Raw genomic sequence first — 26,879 nt, forward strand, 5'->3', positions numbered from 1 at the left:
GTGGTTCAACCCGCACAGTGAAAGAGTAGGTCTTTTTAATATTTCGCGGAGGAGAAAGCTGCAAAGAAAACAATTCCTTGAGGAGACGCTGGGATGACAATACAAAAATCCTTGATTAGTTCGATATGCCAATCTGGATCATCCCACCGAAAGGCATAGGGGACCGTGTTGATTCTGCGGCCGTTGGCCGTTGAACCCGGAGGATAATTTGTTGACGATTTGTATTCGTTTCATCTTCCCTCTCAATTAATGTTCTTCTGACAACCTTTTATAACATTATGTGTGTGGTTACATGTACGGCTTTACGATAAAGGACAAACACACAAAGGGAGAACAAAAGATCCTTTCAGTCCTCGAGCGTTGGGTCTTTTGGTGTTATATTGCAGGGACAAGGGAAATACCAAGCATTGTCCTCGGGCGTATAGAACTATGTGTGGATCAAGGTATAAAAATCAACATGACTCCGATGCTCACAACGCTTTATCCAATTCATGAATTTCCTGCTATTTATTTATCCAGGCTTATTTTTTTTCTGTTTCTGGTTCAGGAGTTAGGCCTACTTTTGGGGTAAATACTAGCATAATAATGCTATTCCTTTAATATTAGTTTTTATAGTTACCTTATTTACAACCTGAATTTGCTTCATACATGCAATGACGTATTGAAAGAGAGATTTGGCCATGGAGGAGTCAAGAAGCCAAACTGAATTTTCTGTCCTAAATAGTATGAAATTAAGATGTGAAGGTTTCATTTAGGTGGGTAATGTCCCACATCTTAAAAAATGCAATGGAAGGAGGGTGTGTTTTTGGCATTTTTTGGGTCAAAAGTCCCAACTTTAGACCCCTAGAAAACATCACCAGAAATGAGATTGGTGTATCCTTGCTTTGCAGCATAGATGTTTTCCTGAAGTATAACCCCTGAGTAATATGAAAGCAATCTGGCTTATCATGTCGGCACAACTGGATCTGAAAAAGGAAAAATCATAACTAATGTCTGGCTTTTTTGCTCAAATTAAGGTTTCAAAGGGGCGATACTAAGAAAATGTTGCAGATTTTAACACCAGCAACAGATTAGATGGGTTCAATTTTGTCTGTACACTAATATACAGCACAATGTATTCTCTACTCATAGAAATACAGGCCTCTGAAAAAAATGCCCCCTAAGGCCAAAAAAAAGTCTCCGGTTTCTGGTATGGAGCTTGCCCAAAAAGTGATGCGGCGACGCGGCTTTTTTTTTTTTTACCTGATTTTTTTGCTTCAAATGTGTGCTGATGACTGCAAATGGTGCCGACTAAACTTAGTGCAAATATATGGGAGTCCAGAGAGGCCACATAAAGCTTATTCACGATCATAACCCAATCTAAAAACACGTTAAAATTGTTTAGCAGCAGGATTCCAGTCAAACCAGTGAGTTTGGCGGTTTTGAGACATCATCTTTCATTGAAAAAAAAAACTTTTTCATTTTGCCGACGCGCATGGCTACGGCGACGCGTGCGCATACCAGAAACCGGGGACTTTTTTTTTGGCCTAACCACTGGTGCAACATGGCGAGGAAAAAGGGGAGGGGCTACATTCCTCCAGGGGGCATATCTCAGAAACGAGAGCCACAATTTGGTGTGTGTTCATTCCACTCATAATGGTTCGTTGAGAAAAAGTATCAGGCAAATCTGAGTCGGACACTTCCATGACCTAGGTGGGTCGGCTCGGAATAACCCTTTTAGAGAGTGTAAAGTTGAACCACAATCCTGTAAATCAATGTTAGTTTCGTGGATGGGGAAAAAACATGCAAATACATAAACTGCTGTTGAAAACAAATTAAAAAGCCGGTGCATTTTTCCAGTTTAATTCAAACTTTTATTCGATGTCAAAGTTGCGGTCATCACCAAATACAATAGTCATTTTTTTACGAGTTCGTCATTATAACACAATATGCCTTCATCGTCAAACGTACTTTTAATAAGCTAAATACAGATTATAACATGAATTAATCCTTAAGCTTTAACTCAACAATGATAATGAGACAAAATGATATTAGCCCTAGCTGTTTGCAAAAAATATAATGTTAAAAATACTTAGTTAACTCGACAGCACTCAGAGAGCGCAAACCTCCACCAAGGTCAAACGATTCCCCGCCATATTGTCAGAACAATATCCTATAATAAACGTTTGTCTAGACCAGGACAATTTTCCTTTTTTTTTAAATAGATTTTTAAATATTGTCCGAAGATATAAAATAAAATAACACCCAACAGAAATACTCGCATAAATGGTGCAGAATCCTTAAAACAAATTCTGGATCCAGACCCAGATCCGGATCACTTCCAAAATAATCGATTTGTACTTGTACAAAATATGCAAATCCATCTATAACTTTTTGAGATGTGTTGTTTACAAACAAATGAACTAAAGAACAAACTAATCAACGCCGATGAAAACATAATCTCCTTAGCGGAGGTAATATTTTCGTAGGCCCTTAAAACTAATGAAAAGTAAGCAAAGTCTGTCACGAGCCAATATATAGGCCATCAGGTCGGCGGTTTCCTTGACAAGAAACCCTTGGAGAATAGTTATACCCCCCCCCGGACAGGATGACGGTCCATCGCAGGTTACTCCCCAGGTAATGCCGGTACCCATTTATACTCCTGGGTGGAGAGGGGCAAGTGGGGTGAAGTGACTTGCCCAAGGACACAACATATTGCCAGCATCTTGATTCGAGCCCCTTGCCCTCTGATCATGGATCACGAACCCTAACCACAAGGCCAACTCCCCCACCCTAAAACTAATGGACCTCCTAAATAATTAGTGAAAATATTATTATTCATATCATTTAATATCACTGGTTTTCAGCTTTGTACGTGCCCAATATAAAGACTTTCTGGTAACCAGTGAAGTGGACAGGCACCATGAATACCCAAGTTGTGTCTGGTGTGCTCCCACGTCTGAATACCCGACGTAATGTCAAATTTTATTTGACGGCACCGGAACAGTTCTTGTTCGGCCTTTAAAAAAATTTACATTTTCTAATTGTATTGGATGTCTTACAACAAAGGGAACGAGTCATTCCTTGTATAGACCTTTAAAAATTAACAACCGTTATGAAAGTGATTTCTGAACTTACGTCATTAATACAATTATGAAAAAAATATAGTATTAACTTAAATTATCGTGTAAGCCTTGATTCCAGTCTCAACATAGACTAATATTTAATAGTCTAATTTGTGTCCGCAGATAACAATAGGAAATAACGATTCAAGAGCAGACTTAATGTAGAATACAGAGTAGAAAGCGACTTGACTGAAGGCTGTCCGGTCTCGTGAATAGGCATGCTACGTTAGGTATACTGCGAGCCACGTGGTTCGATGGCATTAGTTAGACTCAGAAGTTCCCGCAGTCTCCTCGCGGTACTCTGCAAGGAAGCTAGCGAGAATGGGCGGGGCTTAACTGCAATGAGGGAGGGGAGGGGAGAAAGAGTATAATTCATGTGAGACACGTGGCCGAGTCCGTGGAAAATGTTGCAATGAAAAGGACATTGTACTTGCATACAATGGGTTGAGAACCAGTCTGGATGTAGCCTTTAGTCAAGTCCCACGCGCTTACCCGGACACGTGACGCACCCCGGATGCTGACACGTAAAAAGACTAGCACGTGCGGCGAAGCCGCGAGGGCCTTTACCATCTCGTGGAGAACTCTTATGTTTTTCTTTACATTTTGTCTACCGATTTGGTAGACATGCATAATGCATTACCCGTTGTGAATTGACCAATGAAAATGCAGAATTACTAACGTAAATCAGCCGTCGTCTGGCGCCAGACAGCACGCGCGCCATGGCGCAGGTGTTGTTGCTGGTAACCGCAAACCACCGTTGGATGATTGGTTTATATTGCTTGATTTATATTACGTGAATAAATGAATAAGTGATTAGTTCCACGAGCTTCGCCGCTCGTGCTAGTCTTTTTACGTGCCAGCATCCGGTGTGCGTTACGTGTCCGGATGGTCCGAGTATAGGCGCGTGGGACTTGACTAAAGGCTAGTCTGGATGCCAATGTAGGCCTACATCATGCCACATTGCTTGGCAACCTCTTCCTCAGCTAAGCAAAGTTTTGTCATCTGCTGCCGAGGACAAAATGTCTCTGCAACTCCACGACATGGGCCTTATGCACAAGTTGGCAATTTTTGTCGTGTTCCCTGAATGTATTTCATAAATTGTGAACTGTTGTATGGGATGGTGCCAGACTTTTTATTCACTATATAGCCTCGCTTTCATTTCTTTTGAAATGTGCCTTAAAACATTAGGGTAAGCTTAATCACAAATTTTAAATTATTCATCAGAGCAGACTGGTATTAATTTGTAACGTCATTGCTTTCATTTCTCTACACAAGTTACAAAAAAGTGAAGATTTGACGTCACTCTCACTCTAATATGGCCGACTCATGAATGAGGCCCATAGGCCCTCGTTTGAAACTTGTTCCTGTTTGATATTTAGGTGATGTGGCTGATGACTGACTGGCCCACCACCCTTTGATTTTTTCTTCGGTCGTCTTTCGTGTTGTTGTGTTGTGTTTTTTTTTTGAATTAGTTAAGATCAGATTAGTTCTGACCAAGATTTATTGGAATCTTAAAATTAATGTGGCCTGACGTTGCGAACTTAGCAAGTTCTTCTTCAGAGGCTAAAACAGCAGTTTGCAGCAGTTTTACTTTTTTCAAGATTTATTGGGTCATATAAGCCCTATATAGGCTTCCATTCGACCCTCAATTTCAAGCAAGATTCAAGAAAGATTCTCCGAGGCTTTTCTTTCGAACGGAACACCACATTAACCTGAAGAAACTTGCACCGAGTATCAAGCCTTATCCCGAGGTGTGCATATTACTGTGACGTCATGATGACGGAAATATATGATAAAAACACACACTTGAAAACGGAAATGTTTACTGTAATTAAAATAATTCAGTGGGAGTCGCTCAACACACAAAAAAAACAATCATGATGACGCCATCACTTAAAACGGCGCCCAGCGCCACGTACAAGAAAGTTATTTTATTGTTTTTATTTTTTTGGGGGGGGGGGGGGGGAGGGGGGATACGTATGCATGAAACACGACGGAAAACTGCTGAAGACAACACGGGACCATCGAAATGCATGTCTACCCAGCGCCCTCATTTGCCGAAAGTATACGGACAACTTACCGGTATCTCTCTTTAATGAAACTATGTCTTGTTCGGATCTGTCTTGGTGCAACGCGAATTTCTCCTGCATTTTATGAAACTGGGACGAAAAACAGGAAAACAGAAAAACAGTTGAAAACAGTTGACTTTGGGAATAAAGAGTGCTATTGACAAAATCGTGCTTTTCATGATCACAAGGTTGCTTTTTTTCACTGATTTCTCGAAAAGTGTAATATCCACTGAGCTGAAACTTCAACAGGTTGGTGTTTGAACATTGTCCTTTGAATTTTGAGTGGTGTTGTTGTTAGAAACGAAGAAACTGCATGAAAAGCAAATGATTCTATATGCGTATAATGTTTGACCTAGTTTTGTGTTCTGGTGAAAATTCAGTCGTGCATTTAATGGTTAAAATCGTACCTATGGCAGTACATGTTCACATTTGTAAATTCCCCACACTGAAACCAGGGAATTGAATTTGCCCCAAAGCTGATGAACCCAAAGACAAGCGATTTCAGTGCCTACATTATTATGTCCACACGGGAATTTACACAGAAACTAAGATGTTATATCCTAGTAAATTTAACACATTATCGTCCGACTTTGACAGTTAAAACTTGATTTGTTCGGCTCTCGAATCGCGAAACCAAAACTTATCTAGTTCCTTAGCCCGACAGCATTTTATCAGCACTATGTATCTTACAATTATTCAGAGAGAAGTTCAATAAATCAATAAATAAAAGAAATGAAATTATGAATGTGAACAAGCTTTAAAAGTTAATATATCAGTTGAGTTTTGAGTTATTGTAATTTTTTGCTTATCCTAGATACGTGAATTTATGAGCTGCAAAGTCTTACATTCTTTGATTTTTTTTTTTTATTGAGCACAAAAAATCAGAACCTGGAAAAAATTCAAAATTTGTAAAGTTATTATTCAGTCACTAAACGTGGGTGGTGGGTTTTTATGTTCGATGCCTCATTCAAACGTGAATAACTTTTAAATTGCTAAAAAAAAAGCACTTTAAAAAACTAAATCTTTTTTTCGCGGTCAAACTCGGAAAAAGTACAGGGAGCAACTTTAAGTAAGATAGACGATAGCCACAAGGAATAAAAGCATTTGCAAATTCAGAAACAACTACAGAAAGCACTGGGGGATATTCAAGAAGCCGAAGCTTGTCCAGGGGAAATAAAACTTGCCAAACAAAAACAAAAAAATCTACTGAGAATTACAAGAGTATGAAATCACACTAATTGACACAGATAATTACGGCAAATAAAACAAGGACAACAACTCAGTTGTTGGGTTATTTTTATCTTGATTTAGACATAAAAAAGGTAGGTACGAAAGTACGAATTTAAAATATAATGGAATGATTTTCCAAGTATAATAAATTCATTAACAATGTAAAGGCCCATACTGTGTATAGTACCCATCTGGTTCTGACCGCACTAACTTAATTATACAAGGTCAATTCTTAATTCACAATTGTCTTATTCAATATATAAAAGAAATTGGAGTTAAACACCTGCTTCATTTATCCCCGCGGCTTTCGATGTGATACAAATGGCTGCTCTCAGATTTACATAAACTTCTGAACCTTTATTTTCAATGTCCGTTCTTTTTAAAATGGCTTTGGTTTTTGTTTTACCGAATCAAATCCGCTGGTATTCGAAGCTACACTAGTCAGACAACAGAGTAGAGAAGAAATCCATCTGTATGTGGAATTGTTTCGCGATTTCATTTTTCACCATATCTTGCTTAATTCGATCAAAATCATATTCCATATCTGTGCTGTTTGATTCTGGACTGTATTCGGTTATTCGATTAATTGCTCGTCCAGTCGTGTCGGTTATTCGGTTACATCTTAAGTTCGTTCAATTGCAAACATCTCTATGATAAGGCTTCCTTTAGACCACTGGCGCAGTGTGGGTTTTTTTTCTGAAATACAAAGCACTACGTAGTCTGGTGGCATAACTATGCACATTATGTACACACATAGCGACTTGGTACCAAATGTTTCTTTGGCAGGAGCTTCTACATGCCACTTGGTGATCGGTTGGTCTGTCTGTCTGTCTGTCTGTCTGTCTGTCTGTCTGTCTGTCTGTCTGTCGTGCTGTCTGTCTGTCTGTCAGGCCCAGAAAATTGACCAAAAGTATGGTGTTCCATATGTGCCATCGGCGTCGATTCGGCGTCGCATTTTTTTTCAGCTCTGGCAGGGATCGTTTTGATGGATTTCATGCAAAACTTTCATGCAAAACTTCTTGCAACACGGCCAGAGCTTATTGTGCACTCGCACTTGTTCAGTAAAAGAATGGCTTAACCGGACATTTAACCAAAGAGTGAACATTCAGACGACCGAGAGTGACATTCATTCAATTGCATAGATCGGATTTCGCTCGAGTAAGCCTTCTCACATTAATGCAAAAGTCGAGTGACTTTCACCCTCAGTCTTCCGCACTCAAATTTTATTCTGCGGAAATACAGTGCGTTTTGGGACTCAAATCTGCAAATTCACAAATGTTTGGGGGATTGTTTTTCGTCTTACCGGCGAGGGAACGGGTGATTTTTTCACCGGCATCACAATTACGCCTCCGCCTGAGCTTCCCCGTCCGCATCGCAGTAGGCACACGTAGGTTATGTTGCCCTCGGCATTGCAATCGCACTCTGAATTGGGGAGAAACACACAACAAGACGATGCAAGCTTAGTACAACTGGTGGCATAGCACAGGAGAAAAGTGACATCATTGGGGAGGAAGTCAGTCAGTCAGTCAGAGGACGATAGGCTGGTCCTTCGAGTCCAGCCCTCGCTACGATTCTTATGGTGTAGATTTCTTTTTCAAACAGTAATCCTGACCGTAAGATAAAACCAACTTGTTGAGAACTCTTCCTGACGACAGGAATAATATTGTCTGATTGATCGTTGATATAGTCTGATTAATTCTTGACACAATCTAATTACATCTGACTCTGTTTTTGTGCAGATATCACAACAAAGAGCGTCGCACCGGTGCCTGTCTTTTGCCCGTAGGGGAAACAGAACAATGTTGTTACAAACCCAAATAAATTGAAAATAGGGAGAGAACTAGAAATCTGTGAAATGAAAACAGAATTTGTGTCCAAGAAAAATAGAAATGTATTATTATATTTTTGATTATTTTTTGGCATGGGGCTGCATGAGATGGACGCGTGACCGATATATGGGGATGTATCACCATAGTGTGTTGATAGCTATCTCAATTCGATTTTTAAAAACGCCCGTGAACAGATTTTTTTTGGAGTTCCAATTTCCGCGTTTAAATTAGTTCTTACGTAAGTACTGCTCATTACCTAATGACGTCACGGGGTCACGTGAATATGTTTGCATACAAAATGCTCTTTGCGTCAAATCGATGATCCCTCTCGCAAAACAACAGTACATTCTATCAATTAGACTTAAAGGGAAGATACAACATTTGCAAACATCAAAAAACGAAATGATCCACTTATCACAAAATACCTTACTGGATTGTTAGGGATTGACAGTCTAAAGCATCCTGTAAAATTTTGGCTCCTGGTGTGCTGACATTTTCAAGAAAAATTTTATTTTTCCAACGCTGGTCGGCCGACCAGCGCTGGAGAAAACTGGCTATTTTCAAAAACTACTCCATATTTCTTATATTTAGTTATTCCACATCTTCTTTGCAATTGATTACTCACCTGTGAATGGGTACAAGCCAGCTATTGATACTCTGACCGCACAATTCCTCAAAGTCTATAAATTGCTCCATTTCATCTTAAGTGGGGTCAGGGAACCAGACTACAAGAATATAATTGGTTTTCTTGGTTTTTTCCAGCATCTCCAAGCCAAAAACGTGAAATAAGTCAGTTTAGCAATATTTGCTAAAACATAAAAATCCTCCAAATGCACTTATTTCTGAAAATTGCAGCAAAAGGCAATGTTGTACATTCCCTTTAACGACGAAATAAAATACATTCACGTTACATCTTGCCTGAGGCAGTTAAAATACATATGCTACGAGACCATACCATCTTCAAAGATTCCAGCCATTTCGATTTACTCTTTGCGACAAATTGAGAAACATATCATAGGATCATTTGCATTTGTATTTTGTTCGTTTCCAAAAATAACACCACTCAAAATCCCAAAGAAAACGTTCAAACCTAAACCTGTTGAAGTTTCAGCTCAGTGGATATTACACTCTTCGACAAAACACGTGCACAACCTTTAGATCGAGAAACACCATATCGTCGATAACACTCTGTATTTCCAAAAATCAGTCATTTGACTGATCGCTGGAAATCATCTATATGTTATGATTTCTTCTTACTGACAGCAAGCCAGACTGAATAGTTTCAGTGGGTGTTTAGTACCAGTACAATCTTTAATCCAAGTAGGTTTTTTTTATAATAAATCGGTATACTTAGGGATAAGTGCAAATTATCATATATGCCTTTAAATGTTACAGTAGTGGCTTGCCTGTTTTTCTTGCTATCATTAATTTCCCCCTTTTCACAACTAATTTCACTTCTTATCGTCGTCAAGATGGTGTAAGATGACGTCACGCGTCACGGATGGACATTTATCGCGTGCTCAGTTAAAGGGAATATACATCATTTGCTTTTGCTGTAATTTTCAGAAATGGATAGAATTGGGGGGTTGGAAATATATAGCAAATATGGTTACACTGACTTTTTTGAGGTTTTGGGTTCGAAAATGCTATAAAAACCAAGAAAAACAAGCACTTTCCTGTAGTCTGGTTCCCTGACTCCATATAAGAAGAAACGGAGCAGTTTACATACATTGGGGAATTGTAAGGTCAGGGAACCAGTCTAGCTGGCTTGTACCCGTTCATAGGTGTGTAATCGATTGCAAACAAGTGCGATGGTCAATTGGGGCCAGTATTTGAAAAAAAGCCAGTTTTTTCCAACGCTGGTCGGCCGACCAGCGTTGGAAATTGATACAAAAATACCACTTTTCTTGAGAATGACAGTATACCAGGTGCCATGATTTTACAGGATGCTTTACACTCACTAACAGTCCAGCAAGGTATTTCAAAATGATTTGGTAGTTTTATTTTTTGATGTTTGCAAATGTTGTATTTTCCCTTTTAAAAAGGGGGTGGGGGATTATGCCACCACCCAAACCAATCCCCTGGTCAAAAGGCGCGATGTATCCTTCTATCCCCACAGGATTTACCCCCTTGAAAACATCATGCCTTCTTGAGTTCCGCAAGACGGTAACTGGATCTACTGTTTGCATGTTGATGTTTATGCATAAGCCAGTGAGACGATATTGTCATAGCTTTTCGATCTGTTGTTTTAGTCAGTACACGGGTAATTTCCTTGATTTGCGTTGCGTGAAGATGAAATTGTTTGTTTAATGATACAATTGACGAGCAAAATAGTGATTCTAAGGGTCTCGGATGATGCGATCATACACAAATCAAGACATGGCTTGTTTTCATTGGAGGTTGGTTTTACCTGAAGATTTATTCTTATTCTCCAAAGAGAATAATATTGTCACTTTTGGTTTCATTCCTTCATTTTCTGCTAAATGATTCCCCCACCCCCGCTTTTCCATTTTACCATTAGGGCGCAGAGTTCTTTATCACTTCTCCTCTAGAAAACATCCAGATGACGATCATGACAAGCGACAAGAAGATCGTTTGAAGATTTTTTTCCAAAACTCGATATACCTATCCACTTGAAAAACAGTAAAAAAAAAAACCTTTATTTTTGTTCTATTTGTTGTATGCTTAAATTGTATTTAACTATGCAGGGTGGTGCAAAAAGAAAGAACCCCCTTTTGACAGCAAACCTTAAACCTACTTGTTGAGCAATTTCACAAATTCAATTTAACGGTATTAAAATTTGACCGTTAACCATAAGTGACGAAAACAATGTTTGCAAATGCATATTTTGTCGCTGAGATAATGAGAGTTAAACATTTTATATGCCAAACCTGTTTGTCCACGGACGGCCTTATTCCGTCCACTTGACCGATCTCCGGAGCTTGATTTGAAGACAAAAAAAACCCACTACACTAGACCTACACGTGGACAACAGTGATTTTGGTGACTGGCATGATAACACTATTCATGCGCTTTTTTTTAAAGAATTTTGTTTCACCATGTATGATTGAAGAGCTATACTTCACTACATTATAAAAAAAAAATGCAAATAAGTTCAAAGGTCATGTAGGGGTCATTAGAGGTCATTGTTCAAATATTTTTCAAATGTTTCCTTGTCTACGGAATTTTATGGATTTCAATATAACTTGGATGGAGTGATCCTTGCGTTGGGGAACACAACTCTTCCGAAATCGGATGTCAATGGTTATATCTAGGGGTCATTTGAGGTCGTTCTGCTTGTCTTTTAACATTTTGGTCTGGTACTCTCAAATTCAATTTTCTCTATTGAAAGCCACCGCATGGAGAGAAAGCTGTCATTTAAAAGAAATCAAGAAATTAACGATCAGCTAATCGACTGATTTGTTTTAATATAGAATGCTAAGAAAGAAATCGTGTTTCTTGATAAAGAAAAAAGTTTTCACGGCTGTTCACTGTTTTCTCGAAAAGACATCCACAGAGCTGTAACTTCAACAGTTAGGTTTTGAACGTTCTTCTTTGGATTTTGAATGGTGTCATTATTGGAAACGAACAAAGTGCGTGAAAAGCACATGATCCTATATATATAGTTATGCCTTTAATGACCAGTGTGTGCTTTTCCTTGCAATTTCATACCGAGTATGCCTACAATTCGGAACAACAGACACCGTGTATTTTACTAAAGTGTTTAGCTACATTTAGTTTACATTATCTTACGTCATTTCACAACAGCACAAAGGTTGAATGAGACAATGACAAATGGACCGTGATCACAACAGCAAATGTGTAATCCAGTCAACGACAATGACAAGTGAATGACAAGTCAATCACAAATTAATCACAAGTCAATGACAACTTAGTCCATCATTAGTCAATCACAAGTCAATCACATGTCGATCACTGGTCAATCGCAAGTCAATCACAAGTCAGTCATACATCATTCACAAGTCAATCACAAGTCAATCACAAGTCAACTACAACTTAATCACAAGTCAACTAGTCAATCAAAAGTCAGTCATACATCATTCACAAGTCAATCACAAGTCAATCACAAGTCAACTACATCTTAATCACACGTCAATCACATGTCAACTAGTCAATAATAAGTCGGTCATACATCATTCACAAGTCAATCACATCTCAATCACAAGTCAACTACAACACGCCAATCACATGTCAACTAGTCAATGCAATCACAAGTCAGTCATAAATCATTCACAAGTCAATCACAAGTCCATCACAAGTCAATCACAAGTCAATCACAAGTCAACTTCAACTTAATCACACGTCAATCACAAGTCAACTATAGTCAATCACAAGTCAGTCATACATCAGTCACAAGTCAATCACAAGTAAGTAATCCTCCCTCAATCACAATTCAGATCGCTCTGAGTATAAAACAGAGGGTGTATAACAACAGAACGCCCTTGTCACAGTTAATTTGAATAACTGTGACTGAGGATTGACAGGTGGTTGCAACTTGCGATGTCTTACGGCAACTTTGTGACGGAAATCTAAGGAAGCGTATATGACCATCCGCGTTACTGCGTTGCTAAGACAAAATAGCTTGGAAACATGGAGTTCCCTGAAAGCCTATCGTGCATGGAAACGTGAAATAGTGGGATATAGCTTATCACGGAAACGTAGAATATCGTTATAGTCTATCACAGAAACATAGAATTTGGTGATAGGCTAAGTTGAAAGCGTGTAATTCCGTGATGAGCTATCGTGGAAACGTAAAATTTTGTGATAGACTAATGATATCATGGCATTTCACTTTGCATCACGGAATTCCATGTTGCTGAGATACCCTATCGCGGTATTCAACGTTTTCGTGATAGGTTATCACGGAATGCCACGTTTCCGCGATAACCTACCACGGATTTCCACGTTTCCATGATAGGCTTTCATGGAATTCAGCATTTTCATGATGGGCTATCACTGCATTCTGAGTTGTAAAGATATTTTTATGATGGAACTCCATGTTTCCAACATAATTATTTTATCTCAGTAGAAGCAGTAACTTGACCATCAGTTAAACCCGGATGGTCATAATGCTTCCGTAGAAACCTGTGCAAGAGATACTCCAAAAAAAATGGACTTACGTCTTCTTCCCTGGCAGTGTGATAACCTCAGCGTCAGTGCGACCAGACAGCTAAACAGGAGAAACCGGAATCGTGGCGGGGCCATCGCGGCGGGAGCTCGGAGAGGCAACTTGCCGATTCGCGGTGGGTTGGTTTGTAACGTCGGGTACTAAGCGTGCAGTTCCCGTGCGCATGCAGCATACGCGTGTTCAGACCAACACCACGAATGACAACTGTGTATTCGCGTTCGAGGATAACTGGCAGGCACCCGTTTCGAATTCGTGGCTCTTTTAGAATGCGAGTTTGAAGAGTGATATTGTTTGCATTGTCGGGTTTATATAGAGTAGTCTAGCACGAGTGGGATGTCGTAGAATCGTAGACTTTCCTACTCCACCGTCTGTTAGTTTTTCCTCTCTGAAGAAATATGTCGTCATGCCTACTTTTTTCACGGTGATTTAAATATTCATTCCGATTTCCCATCTTGTTGTTCAAACAAGTGAGACCAAGCTAGCGGAAATGATACTAAAATTTGCACTGGGATTTGTGCAGGAGATTGTATTAAAGATTATTAACAAAATCTCTTGGTGACGTTTGTCTGTGTAGGACGTACGGTGCATTGCACGGGACGAGGCAAATTTTGACCTACGGCGGACAAGTTGGCAATTTTTTGCCTAAAAATTTTAAAAGTTTTGGAAGAGGTTTGATTATATAAACCAGTGTTTAATCCCAATTTTACCCTTTTTCCATGATACCCTTGCCAAAAAAAGTTGTTCCCGACCCGAGCTTTCCTGACTTTTTAGCCTCGAGTCTTGCGCATCTTTTGATACAAAAAGCGTAAAATTCCGACGATGGGTTGCCGCTCAGCGAATTTTTTTTTCGGCGCTACGCGCCTTAAAAACTGAATGTCCCTATATATGCAGTGTACACAAAGCATAATTAATTGGTGCATATATGAATAATTAATTAGCCATAATTCCAAAACCGTTTACTTTATAGTCATGAAATTTCCTGGATTTGTTCCTATTAAGGTGTTCTGTGCTTGCGTCGAGTTTCATATTTTTTCGTCATTTGGCCGAGAAATGAGCTGTGAGATGGTCAAAATAACCCGGCCCCTGCCTCTATAGGATTAACTTGTTCAGTAATATTAACACACAATATTTCAATTTGAAATTGAATACATGTAATCATCATCTTGAGACTATCTTGAGATAGTCCGTCAAGAGTCCATATGGATACACCCCAGTAAATAGCCCAAACATCCGTCCGCCGAACTCATGAATGAAAGTTATACATTCAAATTATTATATTGAAAGTTTTCATTTTGAGAGCCATGGAATTGGGGGATTGAAGAATGACCCGTCTGGTCTGGACATGGAGCTTTCAATTCTGAGCATTTTTGATGAAATTAGGTCCGAAAATGGCGCTATTTAGCCATTTTGTGGAGGGATCATCTTTTTCTCACAGTGACTACTTTTCCAGTCTGGGAAATATTCGTTTTAGGGCTGGTCTTCTTTGGGTGAGAAAATCTCAAAAAGTCATTGGTCAACCCACCAAAAATTGAAGGGAAAATGAAAAACGACACGTTGATCATCAGTTTTTTGTGTTGTGTGAACTCATACATCTGTGAAAGTTTGAGTATTTGTAAAATAATTGTAATGTATGGACCGGGCACACGTTCGCATAATATGCCAACCATTGAAACATTAGTAGACCATAAAGCGACATGATGCGAACGCAGCCAGGACGCCCTCTGTTGACGACAAAAACAAAACCATTATGACGCTTGAGGTCTTGAGGGCGCTATTACATACTCCGATTGAATACAGCTGGGCTGGGCTAGAATTTCAGGTAATTACATTATTAATACCATTACCAGCCTGTCTATAAAAGGCCTATTAATTACTTAGTTGCTCAACAATTAGGAAAGAATGTAATACCCAGTCGCCGCTTCAGTGGTTGTGTTAACTTGTGTACAACTACAAAGACAAAGTCTATGCCAAGTCAACTTGTCATGTTGTTGTGCGCTTTCAATTTCAATAATTTTCATGTCATTTGCCGTGTTTGCGCAATCATATTAGAATGTGCATGCGCATTTTTATGATTGCGCAACTGGATCCTTTCGCAATCTTCGAAAAAAAAAACCAATCTTCCAGACTGAGCGCACATTCTTTGGAATGCGCAGCAAGAGAAGCGATGTTTTCGATGCCGAGAACCGGCTGCACCATGTGCACTTGGCGAGTCTAGGCTCAGTACAGTAGCTGCATCCTCGTTCACTGATTAAGTTTTGGGCCGTACTTAAATAATTATACTGTGGCAATGCAAATTCACCAGGGCAAAGACATTTGTAAGGTACAGATGAAAGTATTATGCGTATTGGGGGAAATAATAAGAGACATAATAGGGTAATCCTTACCTTTAGGACCCCTTTCCTATATAAGGTTAAAAGACTCACCAAACAGCTGACTAAATGACCCTCAAAAGTGACATTCTGATATTTCTTGGCACATTTGAACATTTGGCAATGACACCTCTTTAATATCGGCAGGTTTAATTTTGTAGAAAGAGGGCAGGGCTTTGATTTATGAGGGGTTAAAGACGACGATGACAAACAGAAAATATATTAAAAATGCAAGATGGCGAACTGCAAAAAAAAGGTAGGAAAGTCACATTTTCTTTGAAAGTGCTTTCAAAATTACAACTAACATGAGTTTATCTGAAGTAAAAAGACTGCTCTAGCTTGCAAAAGTCACTTTGGTACTGGACAGTCATCTGCAAAAGTCAGTTTTGAACAGAACTCGTACAAAACAGAGGTGTCCTAAAAGTAAGGATTACCCATAATAGTTTGGTGGAAAGAATTCTGAACAAAAACGTATAGGCCTAACGTGTTTTTTGTTCACTAGACTAAACAAAGCACTTCCCAGACTAGTTCCCAGTCCTCCGTTATTACAAAACTTCCCATCGGGGGACAGAAACGGCTTCAATTGAATTCAAATTATCGTAGTTCAACGGGTACAGAAGCATATCATTTTCTTTTCTCGTCATATGATTATTTCCCCTTGAACCTTTAGGCTAATAGTACGTTTAATTTAACAAAATAATGCTGTGCAGTGTTTGTTAAGATTGCGCAAAATTCATAAATTGCGCAAGTAATATTCCCACGCAATCTTAAGAATGAGCGCCATTCAGATTGCGCGCTCATTCTTAAGAATGCGCGCTCGTTTTTAAGAATGCGCGCTTATTCTTAAGATTGCGCAAATTGCCAGAAAGCGCACAACAATGTCAAGTTCAAGTCTTCAAGACATGCAAGAACAATTTCAAATACTTTATTTATATTTCCTAACAAAATTGGAAATGTTTCTCGGTGCCAGACTCATGTCGTTTCAACATTTTTGCAATGACTGGCCTTCAATAGAGACATGGAGGAAGGAATAGTCTATTCCTTCCTCCATGATTAAGATGATATATGAAGAAAAAAAGTGGCGTCGGGATGCAACGTTCCACCATGGTTCCACCAATCATTGCCTATTTTAAGTTTATATCGTGATTTTGTATGTCGTGGTTCACCATTGTCGACGTCATGACCCTGTCAATTATTCAACTTCAGTTTCAAATTGTAAATGTGGAACCCTAACCCGTCATTGTCCGTCTGCAACAGTACATCTCATCAATCATCATGATTGAATAATTGCAGACGCTAGTACAACCAACCCAGACTGGGACCGTGAGTGCATAAAAACGTGCAAAATTACTACTGACGTTTTTTTACTCACCATTAGGCTAATTAATACCCACACAACACATAAATTAAAATGATTTAGTTGCAAGCATGTCACCTGCGAAATTTGAGACCTTAAATCCAATTTTAAGGCAAGTTTTTGGCAGTTCAAAAACCATCCACGTCAATCTCCATGCTCTGGAAATGGTTGTGTGATTCCCAAGGTATTCTGGGTAGGTGTAGGAAGAGCCTTGCAGCTTACTTGTTTTTTAATCGATGGCCAAATGAACATAGCGCCCTCTGTTAAAATATGAAACATTTTGCATTTACTCAGATCAACAAGAGGGCGCTGTTTTATCTACACGATGAAAATGTTATAGCTGAGGAGTCTTTTTGCACAATGCATTGCAGTACACATCAACATGATGTCTCACGTTTGGATTTCGATAACTCTCTGTAAAATTAGAATTAAAAGCTGAATTTTTGGTGATGCAATGCTCACAACAGCAACTTTCCGAGGCAAAAGTTTCGGGGATTATTGAAGAAACTGTAGTGAGTAAGAAGCTTGCACATTTGATTCACACTGGTTTTATTATGCAGCACAAACTTTTGCACGATATGGATACCTTAAGTTTTGGGACTCTCATACACAGTATTGAGAGTCCCAAATTTTCGGACTACAACCAACCATGCCAACCAATTAAAGTCTTCAGACAAAAACAAAAGTTCTACTTCTAACGCCTCATACTAATTAGAATTGGGCACAGCTCAGTCAATCGTGAATGTAAGGACAGGATCAGGGTGTCATTTTAAAGAGGAGATTCAACCCTGACGGAGGCTATCTCCCTTTGATTCACATGTGCCCTACTTCTGTTCCAAATAGCAATAATATATTGGTTTCATTTTTTTTTATCCATTCTGTATAGTGGCTGTTCGTTATATAGTAAAAAAAAAAAAAATACAAGTTGATCGTTCCCAGTCCCTTCCTTTTGAAAAATTATATTCGTTGTATACATAAGTGATGTTCATTATAGTTTAGCAGCATTAAACTATCACTAAGTATCAGCAAAGGAGTCGAAAAACTTAAAGAAGGTATCCGCCATCGCGGAAAAAAAGCCTGGACGACATATAGATTTGTTTATATTTGTACTTGGCCTAAAAAAACCTTTCTCATTCAGATTGTCATAGATTGACAGATTGTCAGGCCTTAGGCTAACAGGGCTCAAGCCGGACAGTCTGAACGGTGTACCAGTTTTTAATTTAAAGGATTTTAGGCATATCACCTTGTGTGTCCTTTCCACTATTCCAGAAGAGATTTCAAAATATCATTATTACTTGACATGTGAAATACTGTGAATACGTGTGATCTGTGAAATACTTTAACCGCAGTGGCTATTGTTACGGCAGCCGTAACGCATTTTCCATTTTCTATCGTTACGGTAGACTGCAACTTTTATAAAAACATGACAAGAAAATATAAAATTTGAAGGAAAAAAGTGAATTTGAACGTTATGAAATTCAGACTTTATTTCCCTTTTAAAAAAAATCCTCCAAAGCCTCAGGTTAGAAAAGGAAAAAAATTCGAGTGCAAAATTGAGATTCGAACCCGCAACCTCGCGGTGCAAAATCCTACCCTCTATCGACTGAGCTGTCGCACTGTTCGCTTCAATATGTGGAAACAAATAATTATATACCTGCGTGCGTATCAAAAAAGTATCGTAGAGGGCGCTAAACAACGACTGCCGTAACGATAGCCACTTCGTACTTTAACAGGGCCTCGGAAACTCAGCTGATTGACGCATCACCAGCCGAGTTCAGCATGTCATAATGCCAGGGAGACATCGACAAACGAATCGGAACAAGAAATCACCGCCCCACAACAGAGACTCAAAGGACAGATTTAGTGGGAGCAACTCCGATGGTTGGCAGAGGTCAAAGTTGAAAGGTCGCAACTGTCGAACCACTTTGCTATTCTCCCATGAGAAAGGTACGAGTCTGTATCCGTAAACCCTTTGGAGGAATTTGCAATATTGAAGAGGCTAGATCCTAGCCCCCTATCCCGATGTGTGCTAAATTTCGGAAAACAACGCGTTTCCTGAATTTGACTTTTTTTTCACTTGATATTTGCTATGGCAGCTACTTACCTGGACAATAGATGCATGACACGTAGCCTTCGAAAAATATCCTGCTGTCATGTCGGGCAAACGCCCTCCAACTTTCCCCTTAAAATAACGGGCTGACTGTCTAGACATGCTAGAAGTTAGGATTTATATATTCCTGGTTATTGAAGGGAAGATACATCATTTGCAAACATCAAAAAATGAAATGATCAAAGTATCACGAAATATCTTGCTGGTTTGTTCGGGAATGACAGTCTAAAGCACCCTGTAAAGTTGTGGCTCCTGCAGTGTGCTGACATTTTCAAGAAAAGCTGTATTCTTCGACCAGCGTTGGAGAAAACTGACTTTTTTCAAAAAGTGCTCCTAATTTTTTATATTTAGTTCGTCTGCATTTTCTTTGCAATTGATTACACACCTGTGAAGACTACAAGCCTGCTAGGCTGAACCTCTGATCTTACAAATCCCCAAAGTCTTTAAATTGTTCCGTTTCATCTTAAGTGGGGTCAGGGAACAAGACTACAAGAACATGATAGGTTTTCTTGGTTTTTCCAGCATCTACAAACCCAAAACGTGAAACAAGTCAGTGTAACAATATATTCTATAACATACTAATCCTCCAAATCATTTATTTCTGAAAATTGCAGCAAAAGCAAATGTTACATTCCCTTTAACAAATAACAAGGTACATGTAGTTAGCTTCCATAGCGAGTAGTGAGTGGAAAAAAACAGTCTAAATCGTCGTGCCAGTGTAATAACCCTCACCCTCCAGGGTATGTTTGCTAGAACCCAGCCAAAAATAGCAACTTGCAACACTTGACTAAGTGACAAGCCTGCCAAATGTAGCAAGATCCATTAGGGGAAAAGTCTCAAGGCCACACTGCCTCAGAGTCCGTGGTCACCGCACGCAGCAAGATATAACTGTGGCATTGTTCAGTGGGACTTAGCTCTCATCGTTTCAGAGCTGGCCATTCATGCACTGGTGTTGGTAGCTGAATGCATCAAAGTGCACCAGTTCTTTTCCACCTGATGCACTGTGTTGCGTCTGGCAGGGCACCATGTACGGTACAGTTATCAATGAAGACTTTACATGGCGCCACAAAAGTTTAAAATGGGAATTACTCGAGATAAGGGAAATCCGAGTAATGACCTCGTTGCACTGACGCGACGAAATTTCAAAGCCAGCACACCCAACCTTTTTCAGAAACTGTAGCACAATATCTCTATGTGCCGCTAAAATGTGGTGCAAGCCCAGTATTTGAGACACTTTTATTCGGCTAAGTAGAACCCACTTTGACTTTATGTTGTTGCCCATTGAAAGTTTGAAGTTTGCCTGCACATGCAGAATTATTATAGGTCTTTTTGAATTTCCCTACAGTTTTTTGTGTGACTGCTGAAAATGTAAGTCAGTTTCAGTTTGTCTCTTGATTTCCTCCCTTTTGATCTGCATGATACAGATGTAACGATTGACGCGTATGCCGATAACGCCAGCAGTCAAGCATTGGCATCTCGAACCAGTAAGGCCACTGCAATTTCCGTCAACAAAGAATGTGAGTTCCATTGCGAGTTTGGAGTTATTCCCCATCACGTAACCGATGAAATTTGTATAAAACCTGTATACATGTACCCAGAGTCGTGTGAGAGCTTGTGAGATAGAAAGTCAATGGCTGTTCTGGCTGTATGGTGTGTCCTTGGGCAAGCCACTTTACCCCAACTGGCCTCTCTCTATTCACTGTCGCAGTGATTACGTAAGATCTGCCAAAACTTGTCATGGCACAGCAACCGGATCTCACTGATTTTTTTTTTTTTTTTTTTTACTGTGGTCAAGAATTGTGTTGTTCTTGTTCATCCACTGTTACTGGTGACCAGAATAGTGAATTTATGAAAATGACTTGTGTATTGATTTGTGATTGACTTGTGACTGGACTTGTTATGATGGAGTCAACTACAACACTAGTCCAGACAGACTCTCATGTTTATACTTTTTAAAATTTACCCAGCTTTTTTTTGGTGTTTTTGGCAAACACAACAGTCAAACAGATCGAGAGTGCCAGCGCGATCCTGGCAGCGAAGGCGGAGGAAGAAATTGTGGATGATTGGTACGAGAGGGCATTCTCCGATGAGGAGGATGCTAGGAGCGGAGATGTTGTAGATCTAGGAGACGAGGCAAGGGGCGAGGGTGCTGAGATGGAGATTACGATCCAGGAGCCAAATCTGCCAGAGCTGGAAAATGGTCACACAGTTCCGCTGGAAAAAGGTGATTATTTCATTTTTAATAACTTTACTGTAACAAAATTGACTTTTTATCAGTTTTGGTACTAAAGGGGGGTGGTTTCTTCTCGATAGTCTTACGTCCCAATGGTCCGACGTCCCAATGGTCCGACATCCCATTGGTCCGATGTCCCATTGGTCCGATTTCTCAATGGTCCAACATCCCATTGGTTCGACATCCCATTGGTCCGATGAAACATAATACAGGTACATGAACTGTGTAGTTCCACTGGTTCAGGTTGACTAACCCTAGCCCTAACCCTAATCCTAAGAGGCGTCAGACCAATGGGACGTCGGACCAATGGAACATCGGACCAATGGAACATCGGACCAATGGGACGTCGGACCAATGGGAGGTCGGACCAATGGGACGTCGGACCAATGGGAGGTCGGACCAATGGGAGGTCGGACCAATGGGACTTCGGACCAATGGGAGGTCGGACCAATGGGACTTCGGACCAATGGGACGTCGGACCAATGGGACGTCGGACCAATGGGAGGTCGGACCAATGGAACATCGAACCAATGGGACGTCGGACCAATGGAACATCGGACCAATGGGACGTCGGACCAATGGGACGTCGGACCAATGGGACGTCGGACCAATGGGACGTCGGACCAATGGGACGTCGGACCAATGGGACGTCGGACCAATGGGACGTCGGACCAATGGGACGTCGGACCAATGGGACGTCGGACCAATGGGACGTCGGACCAATGGGACGTCGGACCAATGGGACGTCGGACCAATGGGACGTCGGACCAATGGGACGTCGGACCAATGGGACGTCGGACCAATGGGACGTCGGACCAATGGGACGTCGGACCAATGGGACGTCGGACCAATGGGACGTCGGACCAATGGGACGTTGGACCAATGGGACGTATAGACCAATGGAACGTATATAGACCAATATGCCGTTGGACCAATGGGATGTCGGACCAATTGTGCGTCGGACTATAGAGACGTCCCCGAGGGTAGTGAGCCCCCTCCCCCCTCCCCCCCCCCCCCAAAAAAAAAACCCGCCCTACCTGATTACAAACCCATTGATTTCCCTCTACCCCCGAAAATGAGGTCTCTCTTAGGGCCTCCCTGCAAATTGGATCCCAATTTACATCGCTGCTTTTAATTTATCATTATCATGTCAATGACAAAGAGGAGTTCAGTTGAATCAAACTTGCTTAATATCAAATAACTTCAACACTAAAACATATTTTGTCAAAGTATTCTTTCTATGTATGAAAATAGAGAGACAGCAAGGTTTTGGTTTAGATTTATCTAAAAAACCAAGGATATTGGCAGTGTCCTATTCAGTCGGGGTAAAGAACCTCCCTGAACAACATAAGTGACTAAATGGAAAGATGCCAACATAGGGCTTGATAACTCATTTGGTAGAGCACTGCCGATACGGCAATCCGGAGGCTGCAGTCAATTTCTTTACATGTTTTTGACCTAATCATTAGTAAAGTAAAAAAAAACTAAAGTCTGTCACAAGCCAATATGACTCATCAGGCCGGTGTTTATCTCCTTGGCAAGAAATGACTCAGAATATTTCTATTCTCCCTGGATGGGATGCAAGTCCATCGCAGGTTACTCCCCAGCTAATGCCGGTACCCATTTATACTCCTGGGTAGAGAGAGGCAAATGGGGTGAAGTTGCTTGCCCATGGACACAACGTATTTCCAGCAGTAGGATTTGATTCGAACCCCTGACCCTCTGATCATGAGTCACAAACCCTAACCATAACCCACACCCCCCTCTAAACACAAAGTGTTTGTCAATTTTGTATGGACAGGCAAGACGTTGACCCCTAGCTACACCGGCACCCACGTCTATCCTTCTGTCATCTGGTACCTCGTCTCGCCCTTCATTTATCCCGAGGACGTTGCGACATTCGCCTGTCTATGCCGAGACACGTACGCACTGACTAACACGGCAGCTTTCTGGAGAAAACTATACTTCAGGTTTGTTTTTGTTTTTTTAAGGGGAGGCAGCTTTTCAGAATTTGGATTTGCGGGGAATATTCCACAAGGAAAAGGTGCAGGTCAATACTAGTCAGAGGCATTAAGGGGGTTCGTTCAAAGCCCCCTGTGAGAGGTGTTTTTTTTTGGGGGGGGGGGGTTGTCAATTTTGCCAGCTGCTTCAGACCTGATGTAGTAGCTCCATGAAAACCGTTAAATGTGGCTGCGTACCATTCAACAGATTATTAGCATATGTGTGTGTATGATCAATCAGCATCACAAGTGTATTAATTAATGATGTTAAGCACAAGCCCCCCCCCCCCCCCCCCCCCTCTGCCCAAAGGAGGAAATCCTGTGCAAAAAAAATGTAGGGAAACATTAGAGTCAGGAAGAGACTGAAAACTCAATCTGCTTTTTTTGGGTTGGATTCTAACCCGTGTCGAAGAAGTGGGAGGCGAGGAAAGTAAATTGACCCAACTTTACTAACCCTCCCCTGGCCGGAAAAAAATAGTTTGATTATATTAAGAATTTTAGTTGGGGAGTGTGGTCTGGTGGTCAATGTTCGTGACTTAGAATCAGAGGGTCAAGGGTTCCAATCCAGCTGCTGGTATGCTGTGTCCTTGGGCAAGCCACTTCACCCCACTTGCCTCTCTCCACCCAGGAGTATATTAAAATGGGTACTGGCATTAGCTGGGGAGTAACCTGCGATAGACTGGCGTCCACGGGGAATAGAAATATTCTCAGTCATTTCATGCCATGGAAAGCGGAGATAACGCCAGCCTGATGGGTCATACTGGCTCGTAACAGACATTACTTGATAGAAATTAAAGATAGATCTTTACATTCTTTGTCAGATATTACAGCACAAAGGCAGCTTCCAATCTTCCAAAAGAGCTCTACCCAACCAGCATCGAGCGTACCTTCGGTCTCCGCTCGTTGGTCATACGCGCCCTTCAGTTCCTCTACCCACCCTTTGTGAGACGCAGCGCCACCAAGGTGACCGGCCTGTTCAGCAGCAACAGTCTTGAGACGCTGGAAGGCCGGATTTTCATGTACCACGTCAGCAAGCGCAAAGCAGGGAACCATATCTATTACCTGAAGTTCCAACAAAGTGGGTTCGTAGCCTTTTTGTTTTTCTTGTCCCAAATAGGGCCAACTTAGTGTCGTCTTTCTGGAGCTGGGCAGTGCTGTTGTATAGGATTACCCAAAACGCCATGAATGGGCTAAATCTGGCCAATTGTGTGCAGACCAGATGCATGAAAAGACTTCCAGCATGTCCAGTGAAAAGCCATTATGAATGAATAGACCTTTATTAGGGTACGCCATCTTGAAAATCGAAATGAAGCATGTAACGCAAACAAAACATGGTGGCGTCAATATATGTGTGCGGTGAACGAGTGACTCTCGCACATCACTGGGAAGTTGCTTAATTAACCATCAGTTTAGATGTAAACATACGGACCATGTTCATGGATATAATTTTAAAGGGGCACTAGGTCCTGAAATCCCCGAAAATTTCATGTTTTGGATTGTTTACTTAGCCTATTTCAAACATCTGGTTGAAAGGAAACCAACCTAATGTCTTACCGTTAGGCCAAAAAAAAAAATATGTTGGTCTCTGGTCAGCGCGCGCGTCGATTTTAATCATGCGCGTCGATCTTTTTTTTTTTTAAATGTTCCGCGGTAGCTCCAACAGCGCCCTCTATTTCCGCACCTCCTCAATTTTTTTTACCAAAGAGCACCAGGAATGGGAAATTGCACCAAGGCAAATGATCGAAAGCACCAAGGCAAATTATGGAGGACACCAATGTACATGAGGACACCAAAAAAGCAAAATAGTACCCGCCATTGTCTGTACAATCCAAGCTTGAAGAAAAAAAAAAAAGCAAAAAAAAAAAAAAAAGCCGCGTGGCCGCGTCAATTCCGGAACTGTGGTCTGACCAGAGACCGAATATTTTTTTTTTTTGGCCTTACTGAGAAAAGACAAAAAAAACGTGGTTGTTTACATCGGACATGACGGAGCACGAATACGTTTTTCGTGTCGTTCTCAGTGTACGATATACACGTTGTGTGTCTCGGGAACAGCGGTTTCCAATCACCAATGCAAAAAATATGATGTTTATTCAACGCCCATAAAAGGCGAACACTTTGCGAATGAAATCACAACTAGCTCGAATTTATGGGGTCGCAAAAGTGGACCCCGAAATTCGTTCTCGCACGCTAATACAGGAATAACACAAAAACGCCCAGTTTTGAAAGGATAGTTGTGTGGATGTTTACATCCTACTTTCCTACATGTATGTTCTTTCCGATTAACATCATCTCGTTCAAAGCGCGTTTTGTAGCCCAGTTGGGCTGTTCCAGGACCCAGTGTCCCTTTAACGAAATAATCCATTGTTTGTTGGATTACCCTGTTTGTTAAACACACCCTATATATCGACTTCTTTTCGTAATAGGTTGATCAACAGTGCGTCGCCGAATGTTTTTGATCCGGATATCCAATTTAACAACCACTGCGGCCAGTGCATACTGATGGCCAAATGCAAGCAGTCTCACCACCTGGAACCAGAGAGGATTATGGGTAAAGAACTCACGCACGCCTCCGTACAACTCGGTTCCGGCATGTCGTACAGCCGGCTGAAACTGGAGTTCGAGGAACCGTCGATTGGGCGGGGACGACCGAAAAATCGCAGATATTCGGATCGGAGGCGCGAAAAGACATGCGTGGTGCTGGACCCTGTCGTCTGCGTGCGGGTTTTCCACTGGTGGCACCCGCATTTCCACGAGGAGTTCCGGACATGTGAGGGCGCTGTTTCCACATACAACATGAACATTTGGAACGGGAGATAGGAGCCAAAGGCTTGCAGAAGGAAGCAGTGATCGTTGCCTTAGTTGTTCTTTTTACGAACTGTTATTTTTTTTTAATTTGGCCAAAATGCCCGAGAGTTCTTATCACGGCACAATGCATCCAGTTTTGTCAAGTGACAGTCTTGGTACCAAACACTGACTAGTCTAGTCACAGACTCCTGCCCTAGGAATTACCCATTTTTAATTTTATAAATAGTCATCGAATCACAATATTTTCCAGTATGTTGTAAATTGTAATGCTTTTTTTCCCCTTCGTAGTACCCATCTATTGCCTTTGATTGGATGGGCCCAGTCAGGACTCAAAATAAATGAAGCAAATAGGACGTTACACGCTGTAGATCCTATACATAGTGCCCGGGTGTGCTGTATCATCCCGTAGAATTTTACAGGATTTTGAGGTTCACTTTGCCGCTCTATGGAGTACCGAAGTGAATACATCACGCGCACAATGTGTGTGTGTATAAGACATTAGCGCGTGATTCAGCCTGTGAACCATAGATATAGAATAAAAAGACTAGATAGGCAGCGCGTCCACATGCTGGAGGAAAGATACAAATAATGGGCGAAAACGTGACGAACCCAACGTCGTTTACG

General features: G+C 40.9%; 2 protein-coding genes across 2 annotated transcripts; one reads left to right on the forward strand and one right to left on the reverse strand.

The window, feature by feature from the left end:
• Positions 1 to 1,830: 1,830 nt before the first annotated feature.
• LOC119726232 lies at positions 1,831 to 13,749 on the reverse strand. Its single transcript, XM_038197854.1, has 4 exons — positions 13,374 to 13,749; positions 7,707 to 7,825; positions 5,185 to 5,263; positions 1,831 to 3,440 (listed from the first exon to the last, which is right to left on the reverse strand). The coding sequence occupies exons 1-4, from the start codon at positions 13,456 to 13,458 to the stop codon at positions 3,331 to 3,333; spliced, it is 393 nt and encodes a 130-aa protein (XP_038053782.1). The 5' UTR covers positions 13,459 to 13,749; the 3' UTR covers positions 1,831 to 3,330.
• A 1,386-nt stretch (positions 13,750 to 15,135) lies between these two features.
• LOC119726241 (transmembrane protein 183B-like) lies at positions 15,136 to 26,629 on the forward strand. The gene is made up of 7 exons (XM_038197867.1): positions 15,136 to 15,200; positions 18,841 to 19,054; positions 20,642 to 20,734; positions 21,217 to 21,441; positions 23,252 to 23,420; positions 24,272 to 24,532; positions 25,874 to 26,629. The coding sequence occupies exons 2-7, from the start codon at positions 18,895 to 18,897 to the stop codon at positions 26,265 to 26,267; spliced, it is 1,302 nt and encodes a 433-aa protein (XP_038053795.1). The 5' UTR covers positions 15,136 to 15,200; positions 18,841 to 18,894; the 3' UTR covers positions 26,268 to 26,629.
• The last annotated feature ends 250 nt before the right edge of the window (positions 26,630 to 26,879 follow it).

Source organism: Patiria miniata, unplaced genomic scaffold, assembly GCF_015706575.1.
Source record: "Patiria miniata isolate m_02_andy unplaced genomic scaffold, ASM1570657v1 HiC_scaffold_1, whole genome shotgun sequence".
Lineage (NCBI taxonomy): Eukaryota > Metazoa > Echinodermata > Asteroidea > Valvatida > Asterinidae > Patiria > Patiria miniata.

Bases quoted from the DNA above. Each gene is read 5' to 3' on its own strand.
- LOC119726241 (XM_038197867.1), top strand. From the start codon at position 18,895: ATGCCAGGGAGACATCGACAAACGAATCGGAACAAGAAATCACCGCCC. The intron at 20,735-21,216 runs GTGAGTTCCATT...CAAACACAACAG, and splicing joins AATTTCCGTCAACAAAGAAT to TCAAACAGATCGAGAGTGCC. The intron at 23,421-24,271 runs GTTTGTTTTTGT...ATTCTTTGTCAG, and splicing joins TGGAGAAAACTATACTTCAG to ATATTACAGCACAAAGGCAG.
- LOC119726232 (XM_038197854.1), bottom strand. From the start codon at position 13,458: ATGGCCCCGCCACGATTCCGGTTTCTCCTGTTTAGCTGTCTGGTCGCA. The intron at 7,826-13,373 runs GTAAGTCCATTT...TCCCCAATTCAG, and splicing joins ACACTGCCAGGGAAGAAGAC to AGTGCGATTGCAATGCCGAG. The intron at 3,441-5,184 runs GTAAGTTGTCCG...CCCTCATTGCAG, and splicing joins TTCATTAAAGAGAGATACCG to TTAAGCCCCGCCCATTCTCG.